The 13279-nt window shown below is 54.0% G+C and overlaps 3 protein-coding genes across 3 annotated transcripts; 2 read left to right on the top strand and 1 right to left on the bottom strand.

Annotated features, from left to right (window-relative positions):
• Positions 1-1206: 1206 nt before the first annotated feature.
• CONPUDRAFT_116908 (uncharacterized protein) lies at positions 1207-5198 on the top strand. The gene is made up of 12 exons (XM_007766259.1): positions 1207-1539; positions 1612-1743; positions 1831-2421; positions 2495-2519; positions 2581-2659; positions 2720-2933; positions 3043-3216; positions 3299-3377; positions 3447-3612; positions 3676-3938; positions 4005-4551; positions 4625-5198. The coding sequence occupies exons 1-12, from the start codon at positions 1253-1255 to the stop codon at positions 4801-4803; spliced, it is 2736 nt and encodes a 911-aa protein (XP_007764449.1). The 5' UTR covers positions 1207-1252; the 3' UTR covers positions 4804-5198.
• A 2611-nt stretch (positions 5199-7809) lies between these two features.
• On the top strand, positions 7810-11347 carry CONPUDRAFT_162090 (uncharacterized protein; the record flags this gene model as incomplete). Its single annotated transcript, XM_007766258.1, has 8 exons — positions 7810-8211; positions 8275-8362; positions 8414-8593; positions 8661-8947; positions 9797-10303; positions 10369-10456; positions 10508-10687; positions 10749-11347. The coding sequence occupies 8 exons, from the start codon at positions 7810-7812 to the stop codon at positions 11039-11041; spliced, it is 2025 nt and encodes a 674-aa protein (XP_007764448.1). The 3' UTR covers positions 11042-11347.
• Positions 11341-12927, bottom strand: CONPUDRAFT_149609 (uncharacterized protein; the record flags this gene model as incomplete). Its single annotated transcript, XM_007766257.1, has 1 exon — positions 11341-12927. One exon carries the CDS (start codon positions 12925-12927, stop codon positions 11341-11343), a length of 1587 nt encoding a protein of 528 aa, XP_007764447.1.
• Positions 12928-13279: the final 352 nt, after the last annotated feature.

The following is a 13279-nucleotide window of genomic DNA, read 5'->3' as shown; positions in this document are numbered from 1 at the left end:
AGAGACGACTTCGCGGGGCCGAGGCGATTTCTATAATCTGAGATTTAATGAATTTCGACGACATGTCAGCGAATCCGTGTCGAGCCACGTCGTTATCGGGCTTGGAATGTCACAAGACACCGATCTGTGAGCTAACATATGACGGAAGTAGTCGAGTGGCTGGTTTTGAGGGACTGTTCCTCACGCTACGCATGGTGAGTGCCCAATGATAGAAAGCAGGTACACACAGCGAAGGCCAGTAAGGTTAGTCAAAGCTTTAATTCTGATGATTTGAGGCGGGTGTATTCTAAAAAGATCGGGGAGCACGGGGGGTTGGGTAAAGAAGGCAGTCTGGATGAGGAAGGAGAGGGGTTTGAGTTGATGAGGTCGGACGAGAGCATGATGTTACGATATGATGATGCTAGAGAGGTAGTTCCGGTCCGCGAGAAAGATAAGAGGAGCAGGGAGAGCAAGTGGTATCCCGAGATCTAGACTGTGTGACTGAAGAGAGGTCCGAGGACAGACGAGGTTACCGGCGGATGATGAATGAATTGTTGTACAGAACTAGAAAGTGGTGAAGGAAAGGGGATTGAAGCCATGTATCTGGGGCGCGTCAGTAGGGGCGCGGGCAGAAGGGAGATTGAAACTCCGAGGGCGGATGTGTGATGGCGTCTTACGAGATACTCCCAGGCGGGTGACGGGCGTCTGAGTCCCTCTTCTTCTCCTGCTCCCCCTTACGAAAGACCTGTGGGGAAGAAACAGAAGATTAGCTTTGCCTCATTGCGCCTTTCTGTCGATCCAAACTTGTCTCATCCCGCACACGAACACCGGTACCCATATTCTTATTCGACAGATCTGCTGTATCCACGCGCCACCTCCGCTCCTTTCCGGAACACATTCACACCTCCCAGCTTGCCTGGTATCCCATCGCACGTGAACTCTACGCGTTTTCGCTCCAGCCTCCGTCGCCCTCAGATCTCATATATCTACCACCTCCAATACCCAGGTAAGCATCCCTTTCCGCTGCGGTCGCAGTAACCTGAGCATGGTGACACTAACCCCGCTCTCCCCAACCCCATGTTACCCACACATTTTCTACGACCCCATCCAACGTTCTAACAACTTCATCTTCCACCGTGACAGCTACGGCTACATCTACGATAACGATTGTGCCACCATGCAGCAGCAGCACCAACCAACGCAGCAACAGCAACAAGCCATGAACCAGGCCAACTCGAACGCGCAGCAGATCCCCATAGACCCTGCCCTCTCCATGTACCAACCTTATTACGGCTACCAGCAACCTCCCACCATGGCCCAGCACCTCGTCCCGTCAAACAGCCTTTCCCCGTCCTCGCAGGGCTCCGAGTCCCTCGCCGGGACACCGGCCGCCGACCAGCACTCGTTTCAGACACCGTCCACCAACGGCAAGCGCCCAGCCTCGACCCTCACCAACGACCCCAGTCGCAAGAAACAGCGCACGGACGACAGCACGCCCGACGGACAGAGTCCCACCGCGGACAAGGACGACTCGAAGCCAAAACCAACACGTGGATCTAGGTGCGTTGCCGAGCGCGCCCGTCCCCGTGATGCCCCTTGTCGCTCATCTGACCATCTGCTGCACGCCCGCAGAGCATGCACAGTTTGCCGCCGCCTCAAGATGAAGTGCGTCGGCGCCGAGCAGGGCCCTCCGTGCAAGCGCTGCATCGCGGGCAACCACGAGTGCATCTTCGAGGAGTCCAACCGCGGCAAGCGGTCCTCCAAGTGAGTCCACCCTCCCCCTCCCTCCCTCTTCGTCCCTTCATATCCTCGCATCTCCTTCTGCTCGCGCACGGTTCGACTGATTCCCAGCCCAAGAAAACACGAGCTGCTCACGCGCTCGCTGCGCAAGATGGAGCGCACACTCGACACCGTGCTCAAGTCGATCGGCAACCCGAGCATGGCGTCCGGCATGACCTCGCGCTCGCCGTCCCCGTCCCCGTGCAACACACAGCACACCCAGGCGCTCATAGCTTCCCCCTCGTCCGACGACGACGCCGCGGGGCCCTCCGAGCACCCGCCGAGCTACCACCAGGCCGCGGCCGCGTCCGGGAGCACCCCCGGTGGCAGCGGAAGCGCAGGAGGAGGAGGAGGAGGGGGAGGAGGGGTCGGCAAGCCGCACCAGTCGCCCAAGCTGCACTCGTTGCCCGACAACGCGCTCAATCCGCTCGGGCTGCTCGCCGAGGCGAGTCTGGCGAACCGGAGGGCGATGGGCCCGACGCCGCTGCTCCAGGCGCGCGCGTCGGACCCCAACGAGCTGGTGCTGGGCGTCGCGAGCGACAACTATTTCCGGCCGGGGCCGATGACGATTTTGCCGCTGAGGAGGCTGTATATCGAGCGGCAGATTCAGCCGGAGATGCTGAGTTTCGTGAATACGGAGGAGGTCGTTGCGTTGTTTGATATGTGCGTCCTCTTTTTTTTTTGTCTTTTGTGTTTGTTTTGCGATTTCTGGCGTGTTCTGACTGGGATGGTGTAGTTACTTTGACAATATGAACGTATGTGTTGACTCATTATCTCGTATCTATCTGTGTCTGCGGGTGACTGACCGTTATTTTCTCGCAGCCGCATTGTAGCCTCCTCGACCGCGACCTCCACACGCCCTCGCTCATCTGCTCCCGATCGCCGTTCCTCCTGACCACAAGTGCGTTGCGCATTAGTACACCGTCCCGTTTCAAATCTAACCACAAATCACCCCCTGCAGTATGTGCCATCGCCGCGCGCTTCTACAGCGCGAAACCCGAGCTGTACGGGCAGCTCATGGAGCTCGCGAAGAAGCTCGCGTTCAGTGTCCCGTTGAAGGGGTACAAGTCGCTCGAGATCGTCCAGGCCTATCTGCTGCTCACGCTCTGGGGGTGCGGCGCTGTTGAGCGGTATGAGTACGATAAGACGTGGTTGTTGCTCGGGATGGCTACGCGGTATGTGGGCCATTTCCTTCCTTTTCCCTTCCATCCACTCTCCGCCTGTCTTTTATCTCCCAAATACGAGATAACGAGCGAGGTTGGCTGACAATATTTTTGTTTGTAGGATGGCGACGGACCTGAATCTGCACCGCAAGACGGCGGTGGCGAGCCAGGACACGGAGGAGGGCCGGGCGCGCGATCGCGAGGTGCATAATCGCGAGCGGACGTGGTATCTCTGCTTTGCGCTCGATCGGAGTATTAGCGCGCAGATGGGGAAGCCGCATTCGATTAAAGAGGAGTACGTTTTTTTCTTTTTCTGTGTGGTTGATTGCAGCTTTGGCGACGCTCTGGCTGACTTTTTGGTGGCGGTGGTGGTGTAGTTTCGTTATTCGGAATATTTCGCAGTGGGTGGATTCGCCGGTGGGGACGTTAGGGGATGCGCCGTTGGCGGCTTATGTTGTGCGTATTCACACCCTTCCGAGCGTTATGATGATCGTGTGTTGACGTAGATTGGTTTCTTGTTTGTAGGAGCTTCAACGGATAGTGTCGCGGAGTCTGGACTTTCTCTACTCGGGCACGAACACGCCTTCGGGGCTGCAGACGGACTGTGATTATCTTGTGGTTATTAAGACTATCGAGACGCAGATTCAGGCGTGGGACCACGAGTGGTCTGTTACGCGGAGAGGCTCATTTAGTGAGCCATTCAAGCCTCGCTGTCCTCGTCTAACACTAACATACATCTGTCTTATCTCTGCAGAGGACGACGCGGGCATCCGGTACTCGCGCGCGATGCGGCATTTCTACTACAACTACTACATGCTCGTCATCAACTCGTTTGGATTGCAGAACGCGATCGACCGCTCGGCGGTGGACATCGGACACTTCTTCGTGCGGTGCTATGGTGCGGCTACGGCCGTCGCGGTTGTTGCGCGCGACATACTGGGGCCGATGGGATACCTCCGGTATTCGCCGGACTCGCATTTCGTGTTCTTGTCGTATGCGGTGCTGAGTTTGCTCAAGGTGCGTTTATTTTCCGTACAAGGCATGATACTCTTTGCACACAGCTGACGCGACGGTGTCGTGTAGTTCATCCGGCCCGAGTTTCAGACGTTCATCGAAGGCGAGCAGAAGATCATCGACCTCGTCAAGGACGTCGCTGCGACGCTCGAGAGCGTCTCCGTCGACGAGCACCACACGCCTGCGCTGTACGGCACGTTCATCAAGGCGCTCATTTCTGCGCGGACAGAGGGCCCTGCGGCCGGACGCGAAGACGGCACGACGGACGGCGTCAGCGCTGATATCAAGACGGACGGATCTGCACAGATGCCGTCAGGCCTGAACGACGCCAGCGCTGCATCTGCGAATGCCAGCGACGCGAACGTCGGTATGGTCGGCAACGGCCTCTTTGCGGGTGGCAGCAGCTCGCTGGGCGGCGCGCTGGGTAACGCCAATGGCGGTATGCTGGGCAGCACGTTCAACGAGTACTCGTTCGCGGGCGAGATGGGGCCCGTTGCGGACATGTCGGTCTTCCCGCCGACGATGGCGGAGATGCCGAGTATGGACGAGAGCGCGGGGATGCTCCCGATGGACAGCATTCTGACGAACAACTTTTGGGATAATGTGCTTGTGCCTGGTGAGTGCTCCTGTTCTTTTGTCGTGTGGGTGTGGAGACCGATTGCTGATTGCGTGTGGGTGTTGTGATGCAGGCTATTCGGAGACGATGGAGGGTCTTAGTGGCGGTTTCGTCTTCGGCGCGGGCGGGAGCGGGCTGATTACCCCCGGATGGCTGCACTCCCCGATGCCGTCCGGGTCGCCCGAGCGCGATGGCGGGCCGTTGGACTTTGGTCAGGGTATGGGTGTTGCGCTGCAGCAGCAGCGGCAATAGTCTCGAGTTTTCGCTGGCTGGCGGTTGCTTCCATGTACATTTCATGTATGCATGATCCTTTGCTTTATCTTCTTGGGATTCGCGCGACGTACGCTGCTTGTTCTTGTTGCCTGCTCTTTTCCCCCTTTACTTACATAATAGGTCTTCCCCATGCTACGTATCCAAAATTCTTCCCTTTTAAGCTGCTTTAGTATCTATGCTCTTTCATGTTCTTTTTTTCTTCTTGTTTTTGCCTTTTGTTTTTGACTCATCTTGTTCTTCCGCCAAAACGCTGGTCTCGGAACGCAAATGGCCGTATTGAACTGTAATCGTGTATTACTACTTACATAGATACGTAGTAGGATAATCTTCCGTTACCACACGCTGTATATGTATGCTTAAAAAAAACCGCGAACCAATCTATCGTACTCTTTTACCTTTCGGACTGAAACTTTCGTGCCACATACGGCAACGTAGTTTCAAGTTGGGACAGAAATAAGCGCCTGTGTCTCCGTAGTCAGCGTTGGGTGTTGGGATGGAATAATCCGAGTCTTTCGTAGTTTACCTGCGCGCTCGATTGCGTCGCAACCAAGATGTTGGAGTCCTCTCCTACAAGGTATGATTCTGAATTGATAATACTAAACCACTTTAGCTCCGAGCTATGTCCAGGTATGCCAAAGCCAAAACAGCTATAGTATCACCCGCTTTTGGAGAGCCCTATTAACTGATCACAAGACTGTACAGTCTGACATCAATCTATGCTCGGCCGTCCGTTTGCTTCGTGGAATAAAGCTCTGGCGGTGTAGCGAGTGGAACGTGCGCTCTTCCGTAAGTATCATTGTCATAAATCCTTCTTGCGTCCATCGGGGATATATTCCCCATGTCAGACGATTCGTACTGAGGTAACTCTATGTAAAAGAAGGGCCCCTTGCCCTACCCTTTCGGCTCTTTCCGTAAGTATTCATTCGGAGGGCTGATGCAGCGCAAGATGTTTGAAGTAAAACACAGCCACAGACGACCAGTTGAGTAAACGCGGATCACACTAGGTTGATCCAATATGAATCCAACACGGAATTACGTTCGCTTCGAGTGCTACAGTCATGTCTCGACTCTCGCCTCTTTCTTCGCTCTTCTCTTTCCTCGCACTCTCACTCCCAACCAGTGGCCGTTTACCCCTTGGGAATGGCATCTGCTTTGAGTACCTTGGACTCGCACGGTTCAAACAGTGATCTAGCAAGGGCGCGGTTCATGGCTAGCTTGCGAATCATCGGGACTATGACTGTTGGTGGGACATTCTACGGCTTCATGACGACGACAGCCGCACTATGTACACATTCTCTCATACGGACGCGTCATTGTCGTTCACGAAGGCGTCTCGCGTTCCTTCTGGTGTATGTTGGTACGCTTTGGACGTCGGGTACAGCGTTGATCGGGGGGATGTCGGGGACCTGCATCGACACGTATGTTCTACGCGCGTCAAGCACCTTCAGCAGCCCGTACAAGCAAGATGTTGACCCAGGAGGGTACACGATAGTTGCGGCTGTGGCATACTGGTTTATTGTTATGCTTTCAGACGGAATGATGGTGCGTGGTCAAGCACAACATCTTGCCTTGGCAGGCGCGTATTAAAGCTTGACGGTCGTCTTATTGCCAGATTTGGCGCTTCAAGGTGGTCTGGTCGACCTCACGGTTTCATAGGTACCTCATAGTTATGCCTATTGTTCTCTACTTGGGAGCTTCAAGTGAGTGTCAAGATATGCGCACCATTAGAGTCGACCATTTCTACTCGACAGTTCTCGGCTTCTTTGCTTTCATTGTTTTCAATAACCGCCCATTGGTAGAAGACGGTACCAGTATCAATCCACGGCTTATCACCGCCATGATCCTATCCTCGTTCTCCCTCAATATTTATACCACTGCCCTCATAGCAGGACGCCTTTTCCTTCACAGGAGTCGTTTCACAGAAAACTGGGGTACGCATCGGTTCGAATCCGCTTCTCTTTCCCCATTCACAACTTGTCTCCACATCCTCTCAGGCTCGCCCGACACAAAACATTATACATCAATAGGGCCCATAATTGTGGAGTCGTACCTCCCTCTAACCGTTTGCACCATACCTTATCTTGTCACGTACCTCCATAATAATCCGGCCTTGTACATGCTGACTGCGATCCTCGGACAGACCCAAGTTACTGCGCCTCTTATGGTTATCCTCCGCGTCTCGCGGGGAGTAGCATGGGATGCATCGACGAGCCCACATTCGGTGGAGATTGCGATTGATAGGACACTTGAAACTTACGAACTACAAGTATTGCAGGCAACAACTTGAATATTTATATGTGCTGGGAGCTTACTATAGGCAGACATGAATAATGATGGAAGCGAAGAAATGTTAGACAGCACACACTAAGTGAACACTCAGTGCATGGCGGTAACCACAGCTGCGCAGCGACTCGATGGCACAGAGCCACTGTGTCGGTAGCGATGTCTGGTGGGCCCTGTGACGCCACCGGCGTCTAGACGATCGGGGCGACGTCATTACTAGCTGTAGGCGACTCGTAGCAGGTGCCTGCATTGCAAAGCGCCCTACCAAGTAGAATACCGCACGACTGCGACGTGCACGATAATCCTTAGGTGCCGATGAAGTAACTCTATATTTCTAACTCGCACTGCTTCACCGGCGTACCAATGTCAGAGAAAACTCAGCGCATAGACGCCGGGAACAGTAAACCGTTACGGGAGAAAGTGCGTTTTCATAATGGGTCCATATATATTGGGAATTGACGTTGAGATCTAGCCAATGCGCAGCGAAACCCCTGTGCGATGTGAGGTAAATTACCGCCACAGACTGACCAACCGAATAAAGACGCTCAATTCGGAACTGAAGCGCTTGAAGTACTGAATTACGCTGTGCAATTCGAGTCTGAAGACGATGCTTCTTTTCTCCCCTCCTCTCTCAACGTTCAACTCCGCTCCTTTGTTTCCACCACATCATCCCTCGGCCTTGTGGACATTGAACCCTGGGCCATGGCCTCCATCCCAGCCACCCTGGCAGACTCAAACCCTGACGACGCCAGAGCACATGCGCAGTTCACGGCCAGTCTCCGAATAGTCGGCACGATGACTGTCGGCGGGATTTTCTACGGCTTCATGACAACCACTGCAGCCCTATGTGCACACTCCCTCGTACAGACACGCCAGAGCCGCTCGCGGAGGCACCTGGCCTTCCTTCTGGTATACATCTGTGTGCTTTGGGCGGCGGGGACAGTGCTAATCGGGGGTATGTCGGGGACCTGCATCGACACTTTCGTGGTCCACGCGTCAACCTCCCTCGAGAGCCCGTACATGCAGGATCCCGCCTTAGGAGGGTCTACGATGATCGCGTCTATTGCGTATTGGGTAATTCTCATGCTTTCGGATGGGATGATGGTGCGTATGTTCGAACATAACTTCTGCCCGCGAGTGTTCATGTCTGCGATGGTTTACCGTCAGATTTGGCGTTTCAAAGTTATATGGGCAACCTCGAGTCTTTCTCGTTACCTCATAGCAGTTCCTATCGCCTTTTACCTGTCAGCCTCAAGTACGTGTTCAGGCGTAGTACAGTATTCGGCTCACTAACAACGGCCCATAGTTCTCGGCTTCTTCACTTATGTCATCTTTGGTACCCGCCCACTCATAGCTGGCCCCAGCAACGTTAACCCGCGTCTTATCGCCGCCATGATGATGTCCTCGTTTATCCTCAATATATATATCACCGGCCTCATAGCAGGACGTCTCTTCCTATACAGACGTCGGTTCAAAGTCAACTGGGGTATGTGCTACTTCAGCTCTACCCCTCTTTTCCCAGCCGCTCATTTTTATCTCCTATGCTTTTCTAGGATCACCCGACGAAAAGCATTATACGTCCATTGGCCCGATACTCCTTGAGTCTTACCTCCCTCTAACCATTTTCACCATCCCGTATTTTGTCACGTACCTCCTCAATAATCCGGCTTTGTTCATGACGACCGCGATCCTCAGTCAGATGCAGATTTCTGCCCCGCTCATGGTCATGCTTCGGGTCTCACGCGGTGTCTCATGGGATTTTTCCCCGAGTCCACAGTCGGTAGAGGACACGATCAATAGAGCGCTCGAAGCTCACGACCTATGGGCGGTGCATGCAGAGGTTTGACCATGGCTGGGTGACGTTTTATTGTATATTTACGGCGACAGGGAAAATTTAAAGCATAACCTTAACACATTCTTGTTGTCAAGAATAGTATGCACGGTCCACAACCTATGCCCACAACTACACTCTAACCCATCGACAATCCGAGAACACCGAGCCGCAGTGTCGGTAGCGACCCACCACCCTTGCTGCATCTCGCCGATCAGGGGGACGTCGCCCTCGTGTCGGCCCCGAGAGTTAGGAGAGGACGAGAGGTTGGTCAGGCTGCTGCAGCTCCTGCTCTTACGCTGCACGCCTGTCAGGGCCGATAACGCATGGTCTCGACTAGATTTGGGAGCACACGTGCTATCACGGCAGAGACCCAGCTTGTAATCATAGCACGCATTGAAGCGAGTGAAGACAGGACTCCATCGGCGACGAGCTAGTCCAACATGGTATAACCCAATCCAAGTTGATGGTGCGGAAATGAGGGAGAACTCTGGCGAGTACGGTAAATGCCGACTGTCGGACCCGGAGGAAAGAACTGCTTCCGGGCTCAATTTCTCCCCGCTTCTACCAGCTGTAAAGTGAATAACCTTGCGACCGGCGACAGGAGACGAAACTGCATGAGCCTGGCAACCAAAGGGATGGGTTGAAGGTACGTCTTTAGAAAACACGCTGGGTCCTTTACCCAATCAACTTGAACACCTCGAGTCCGATTCAGACGCTTTGGCAGGTGCGTGTTCGCGTGAGAGTAGAACACAGCCACACCAAGTTGAATGACACGGGCTCACACATGGTGACATACACGGCTCGTTCTAGCTTTATTCGAGATTGAATTATCCGGGCACAACTAGCGCCTACTAGCTCGTGCACGACCATGCTTCTTCTCTGCACCAGGCTTCTATTGTCCGTTTGCCTCCCCCCCTCACCGCGTTACTCTCCCTCAAACGCGTCCTCAGCCCTTGGGGCATGGCCTCCACCTCAAGCACTCCTGCGGACTCGGACCCTGATCAAGCTAGAGCGCAAGCGGCGTTCACCGCAAGCCTCCGTGTCATAGGCTCAATGACAGTTGGCGGCACATTCTACGGTTTCATGTCCACCGCGGCAGCCCTATGTGCGCATTCGCTCATCCAGACACGGCAATCACGCTCGCAGAGAAGCCTCGCGTTCCTCCTTGTATACGTAGGCACGCTCTGGTTGGCGGGTACGGCGTTGGTCGCGGGCATGTCAGGAATAACCATCGAGACGTACGTAATTCACGCGTCAACCTCGCTCGAGAGCCCGTACATGCAGGATCTCGCTCCGGGTGGTTTCACGACGGCCTCGGATATCCCTTTCTGGATAATCTGCATGCTTTCGGACGGTATGATGGTGCGTGTTCGGGTGTGTCATTTTGCATAGCGCGTGTACTGATACTTTGCGACTGCTTTTGCCAGGTCTGGCGGTTCAAGGTCGTTTGGTCAATGTCGCGTTTTTATCGCTACCTTATGGTTGGACCCGTAATTCTCTGGTCGGGAACGTCAAGTACGTATCAGGGTATAGTGCGGTTTTTGAATAACTAATTGAAGCCCAAAGTCCTCGGCTTCTTCGCATTCATTATCTACAGCAACCTCCCAGTCACGGCCAACAACTGTACTATCAACTTGTATCTCGTCGCCGGGATGTTTGTATCCTCGTTCTGCCTCAATGTATATGTTACCGCCCTTATAGCAGGTCGTCTCTATCTTTACAGGCGTCGCTTCAAAGAAAATTGGGGTGTGTATCTGTTCATCTCTGCCCGCTTCTTGCTGCTTACCCTGTTGTGTCTTGTTCTTAGGATCACCCGACTCACGCCACTACTCGTCCATGGGCGTCATACTAATCGAGTCTTATGTACCCCTGACGATCTGCACCATCCCGCTCTTGGCGACGTACCTCACGAACCACCCAGCCGAGTTTATGGTAGCGCTGATTCTCGGCGAGATGCAGATCATCGCACCGCTTGTGGTCATGATCCGGGTCTCGCGCGGGGTTGCATGGGATTCGTCGACGGCGCCACAGTCGCTGGAGGACGCGGTGGACAGGATGATCGAAGCTCACGAGCTGCGAACGGCGCAGGAGGTGGTTTGAAGAAGTGAACCCGGTTGGCGCTTGGTCATGGAGACAGGTAAACAACAACACTTCGAGTCCTGCCCCATGTATTGCAGTAGTTCGTGCTGAGCAGTATTCTGCCAATCAGCAGGCTCTATCGCAATAGGTGGACGCGTGACGCGGCCGGCTCAGAGCACATATGGACTTGTCGTACATTACTTTTCGAGAATCATGGGATTCGTCTACGCTAATAACATAGTATTGTACAAACTCATGTTTTCGTATCCGCACACCTTTGTTTCCAGCCCACGTTTGCCTTTCAGTTACGGGGGCCCTAATCAACACCAATGTACCTTTTGTACAACCTCGCGAAGCTCCTCGACGTATGAGTCGGATGCCACACAGTCAGCCCCCAGCATGATCCTTTCGAGGGGGAACCCACTCCTCGCGCGTACTCCGAGTGCGTCGACGAGGCCGGTAACCTGTAGGTGCGGGACGAAACCATCGAAACACCCGCGCCCCTTGAAACCTAGGACATGAAGTTCCTCGAGGTGCGGCAAAACCATGCCCGTTGAGGGCAACTTCGACGCCAAGTCGCCGAACAGCTGACGGAGGTGGTCGTCAGGAAGTTGAGTCGCGAGAACGCGCAGCTCTGGCGTATGAGCAAAAAGCTCGTTCCACGGAACTACCCCCGAGAACACTGCCTTGATGTCGAGACGGATGCTTTGGATGTGGTGGAGAGGTAGTGCGATGCAGAGCGGGACGATGAACTTGCACAGGTCATCGCCATCGTCATCGTCATCGGAGAAATAGCCGAAATTGCCGTGAAACCGACAAGGCCATGGCCAGCTTCCCCGTTCTAAGATGGCTTCATCGTACGATGCGTATCCTTGATACAAGAGCATTAGGCCGAGTGCCGTGGGATGAAGGGATATCGTCAAACTGTAAGCAGGGGTCTGAGATTGGGTAGGACAGAAGATACGAGAAGGTACGAGCGGAAACGTATTCGATAGACCTGTGGAGAAAGAAACGTCGAGGAAATCGGTAATACCTGTCCGCGTCGTCACGCAGGTGTCTGCGGGAAAATCTAGCCTCGAGACGAGATCCGCGAACAGATCAAAGCTGTGGTACGTAGAGAGCTTCTTGAGGTTCGGGAGAGATACGACAGGGTATTGATCCCACGAGGAAGGCAATCCTCCTGAGCGGGAGAGAGCATTGTGAAGCTCTAGCACTTCGAGTACTAGAGTATGCTTCAAGAAACCGATGAACTCGAGAGTTGTGGGGGTATCAGCGTTGGAGAACTCGTCGAGAGTGAGATGGGTGAGATGCGATAGGAGGCTAGTGTTGGAGGGAATATTACAGCCTCGCAGCGATAGCTTGCGTAAGGCGGGAGCGCCTTCGAAAAACACACAAGGCAGATGGAAGCGAGACATGTTCGTATCTTTCGATAGGATGCGTAAAGATAGAGATTGCAGCAAGGGAGACGGGGAAAGAGAGAGATGATTTTGAAGCTCGATCCCTCGCGACGACTGAGCTCGTAGCGTCAGCTGCAGATCCCGGAGACGAGGAAGCTCCCGCAATATTCGTGAGCACATGCTCAGGAAGTTGCTGTCGGTCTCGCCCTCGTAGACTAGCATCAGGGGTAGGGTACCTGCTCTGCTGAGCATCAGGTCCACAGTGGGAGCTGGTGTGTTGCAATTGACATCGACCCTCGTCCACAGGTATGGGAATGTGATGAAGACGCTTCGCCACCATTTACAGACGAGCATGAGGCGGACGCAGTCCCTGAGGGATGCGACGCCGTCTACCTTGCAGTGTGAGAAGATACTAGCCAGTACTTCTGGGGGTATCTTGTGAATGCTCGACGGAGTTGAGGCTGACGTTGATGGAATGGGCGACAATGTTCCGCTTTTCTGTCCCAGCATTGTCAGTGCAGTGTCTCTGAGGACGCAAAGTGAATGAGTAAAACAATCGTTGCGAAAGCCCATATTCGGCACTTACATTATCTTTATAACAGACGTGTCGAGACCGGGGCCGGGGCAGCTCTCCGATGTTATTTGAGAGAAAGGGATAACGGATACCGGTTGTTGTAGCATCCCAAGTTCCGCAAGTATCCGTCCCCGAGTTCCAACTGTGGTAGTGATGGAGTTCAAGGTAGCTGCGTCTATATGAGAGGCTGGGTTATCGTGCAAGCTCCGTATGTATTGATAGAGCTTGCCTTATCAAGCGCCCGGTTCGCTGGTCTTGTTCCACGCAAAATTGACGCTCGGTGCAGGC

Source organism: Coniophora puteana (genome assembly GCF_000271625.1).
Source record: "Coniophora puteana RWD-64-598 SS2 unplaced genomic scaffold CONPUscaffold_2, whole genome shotgun sequence".
Taxonomy (NCBI): domain Eukaryota; kingdom Fungi; phylum Basidiomycota; class Agaricomycetes; order Boletales; family Coniophoraceae; genus Coniophora; species Coniophora puteana.
The sequence above is the reverse complement of the archived record's forward strand: the minus strand, read 5'-3'. Positions and strand labels throughout refer to the sequence as shown.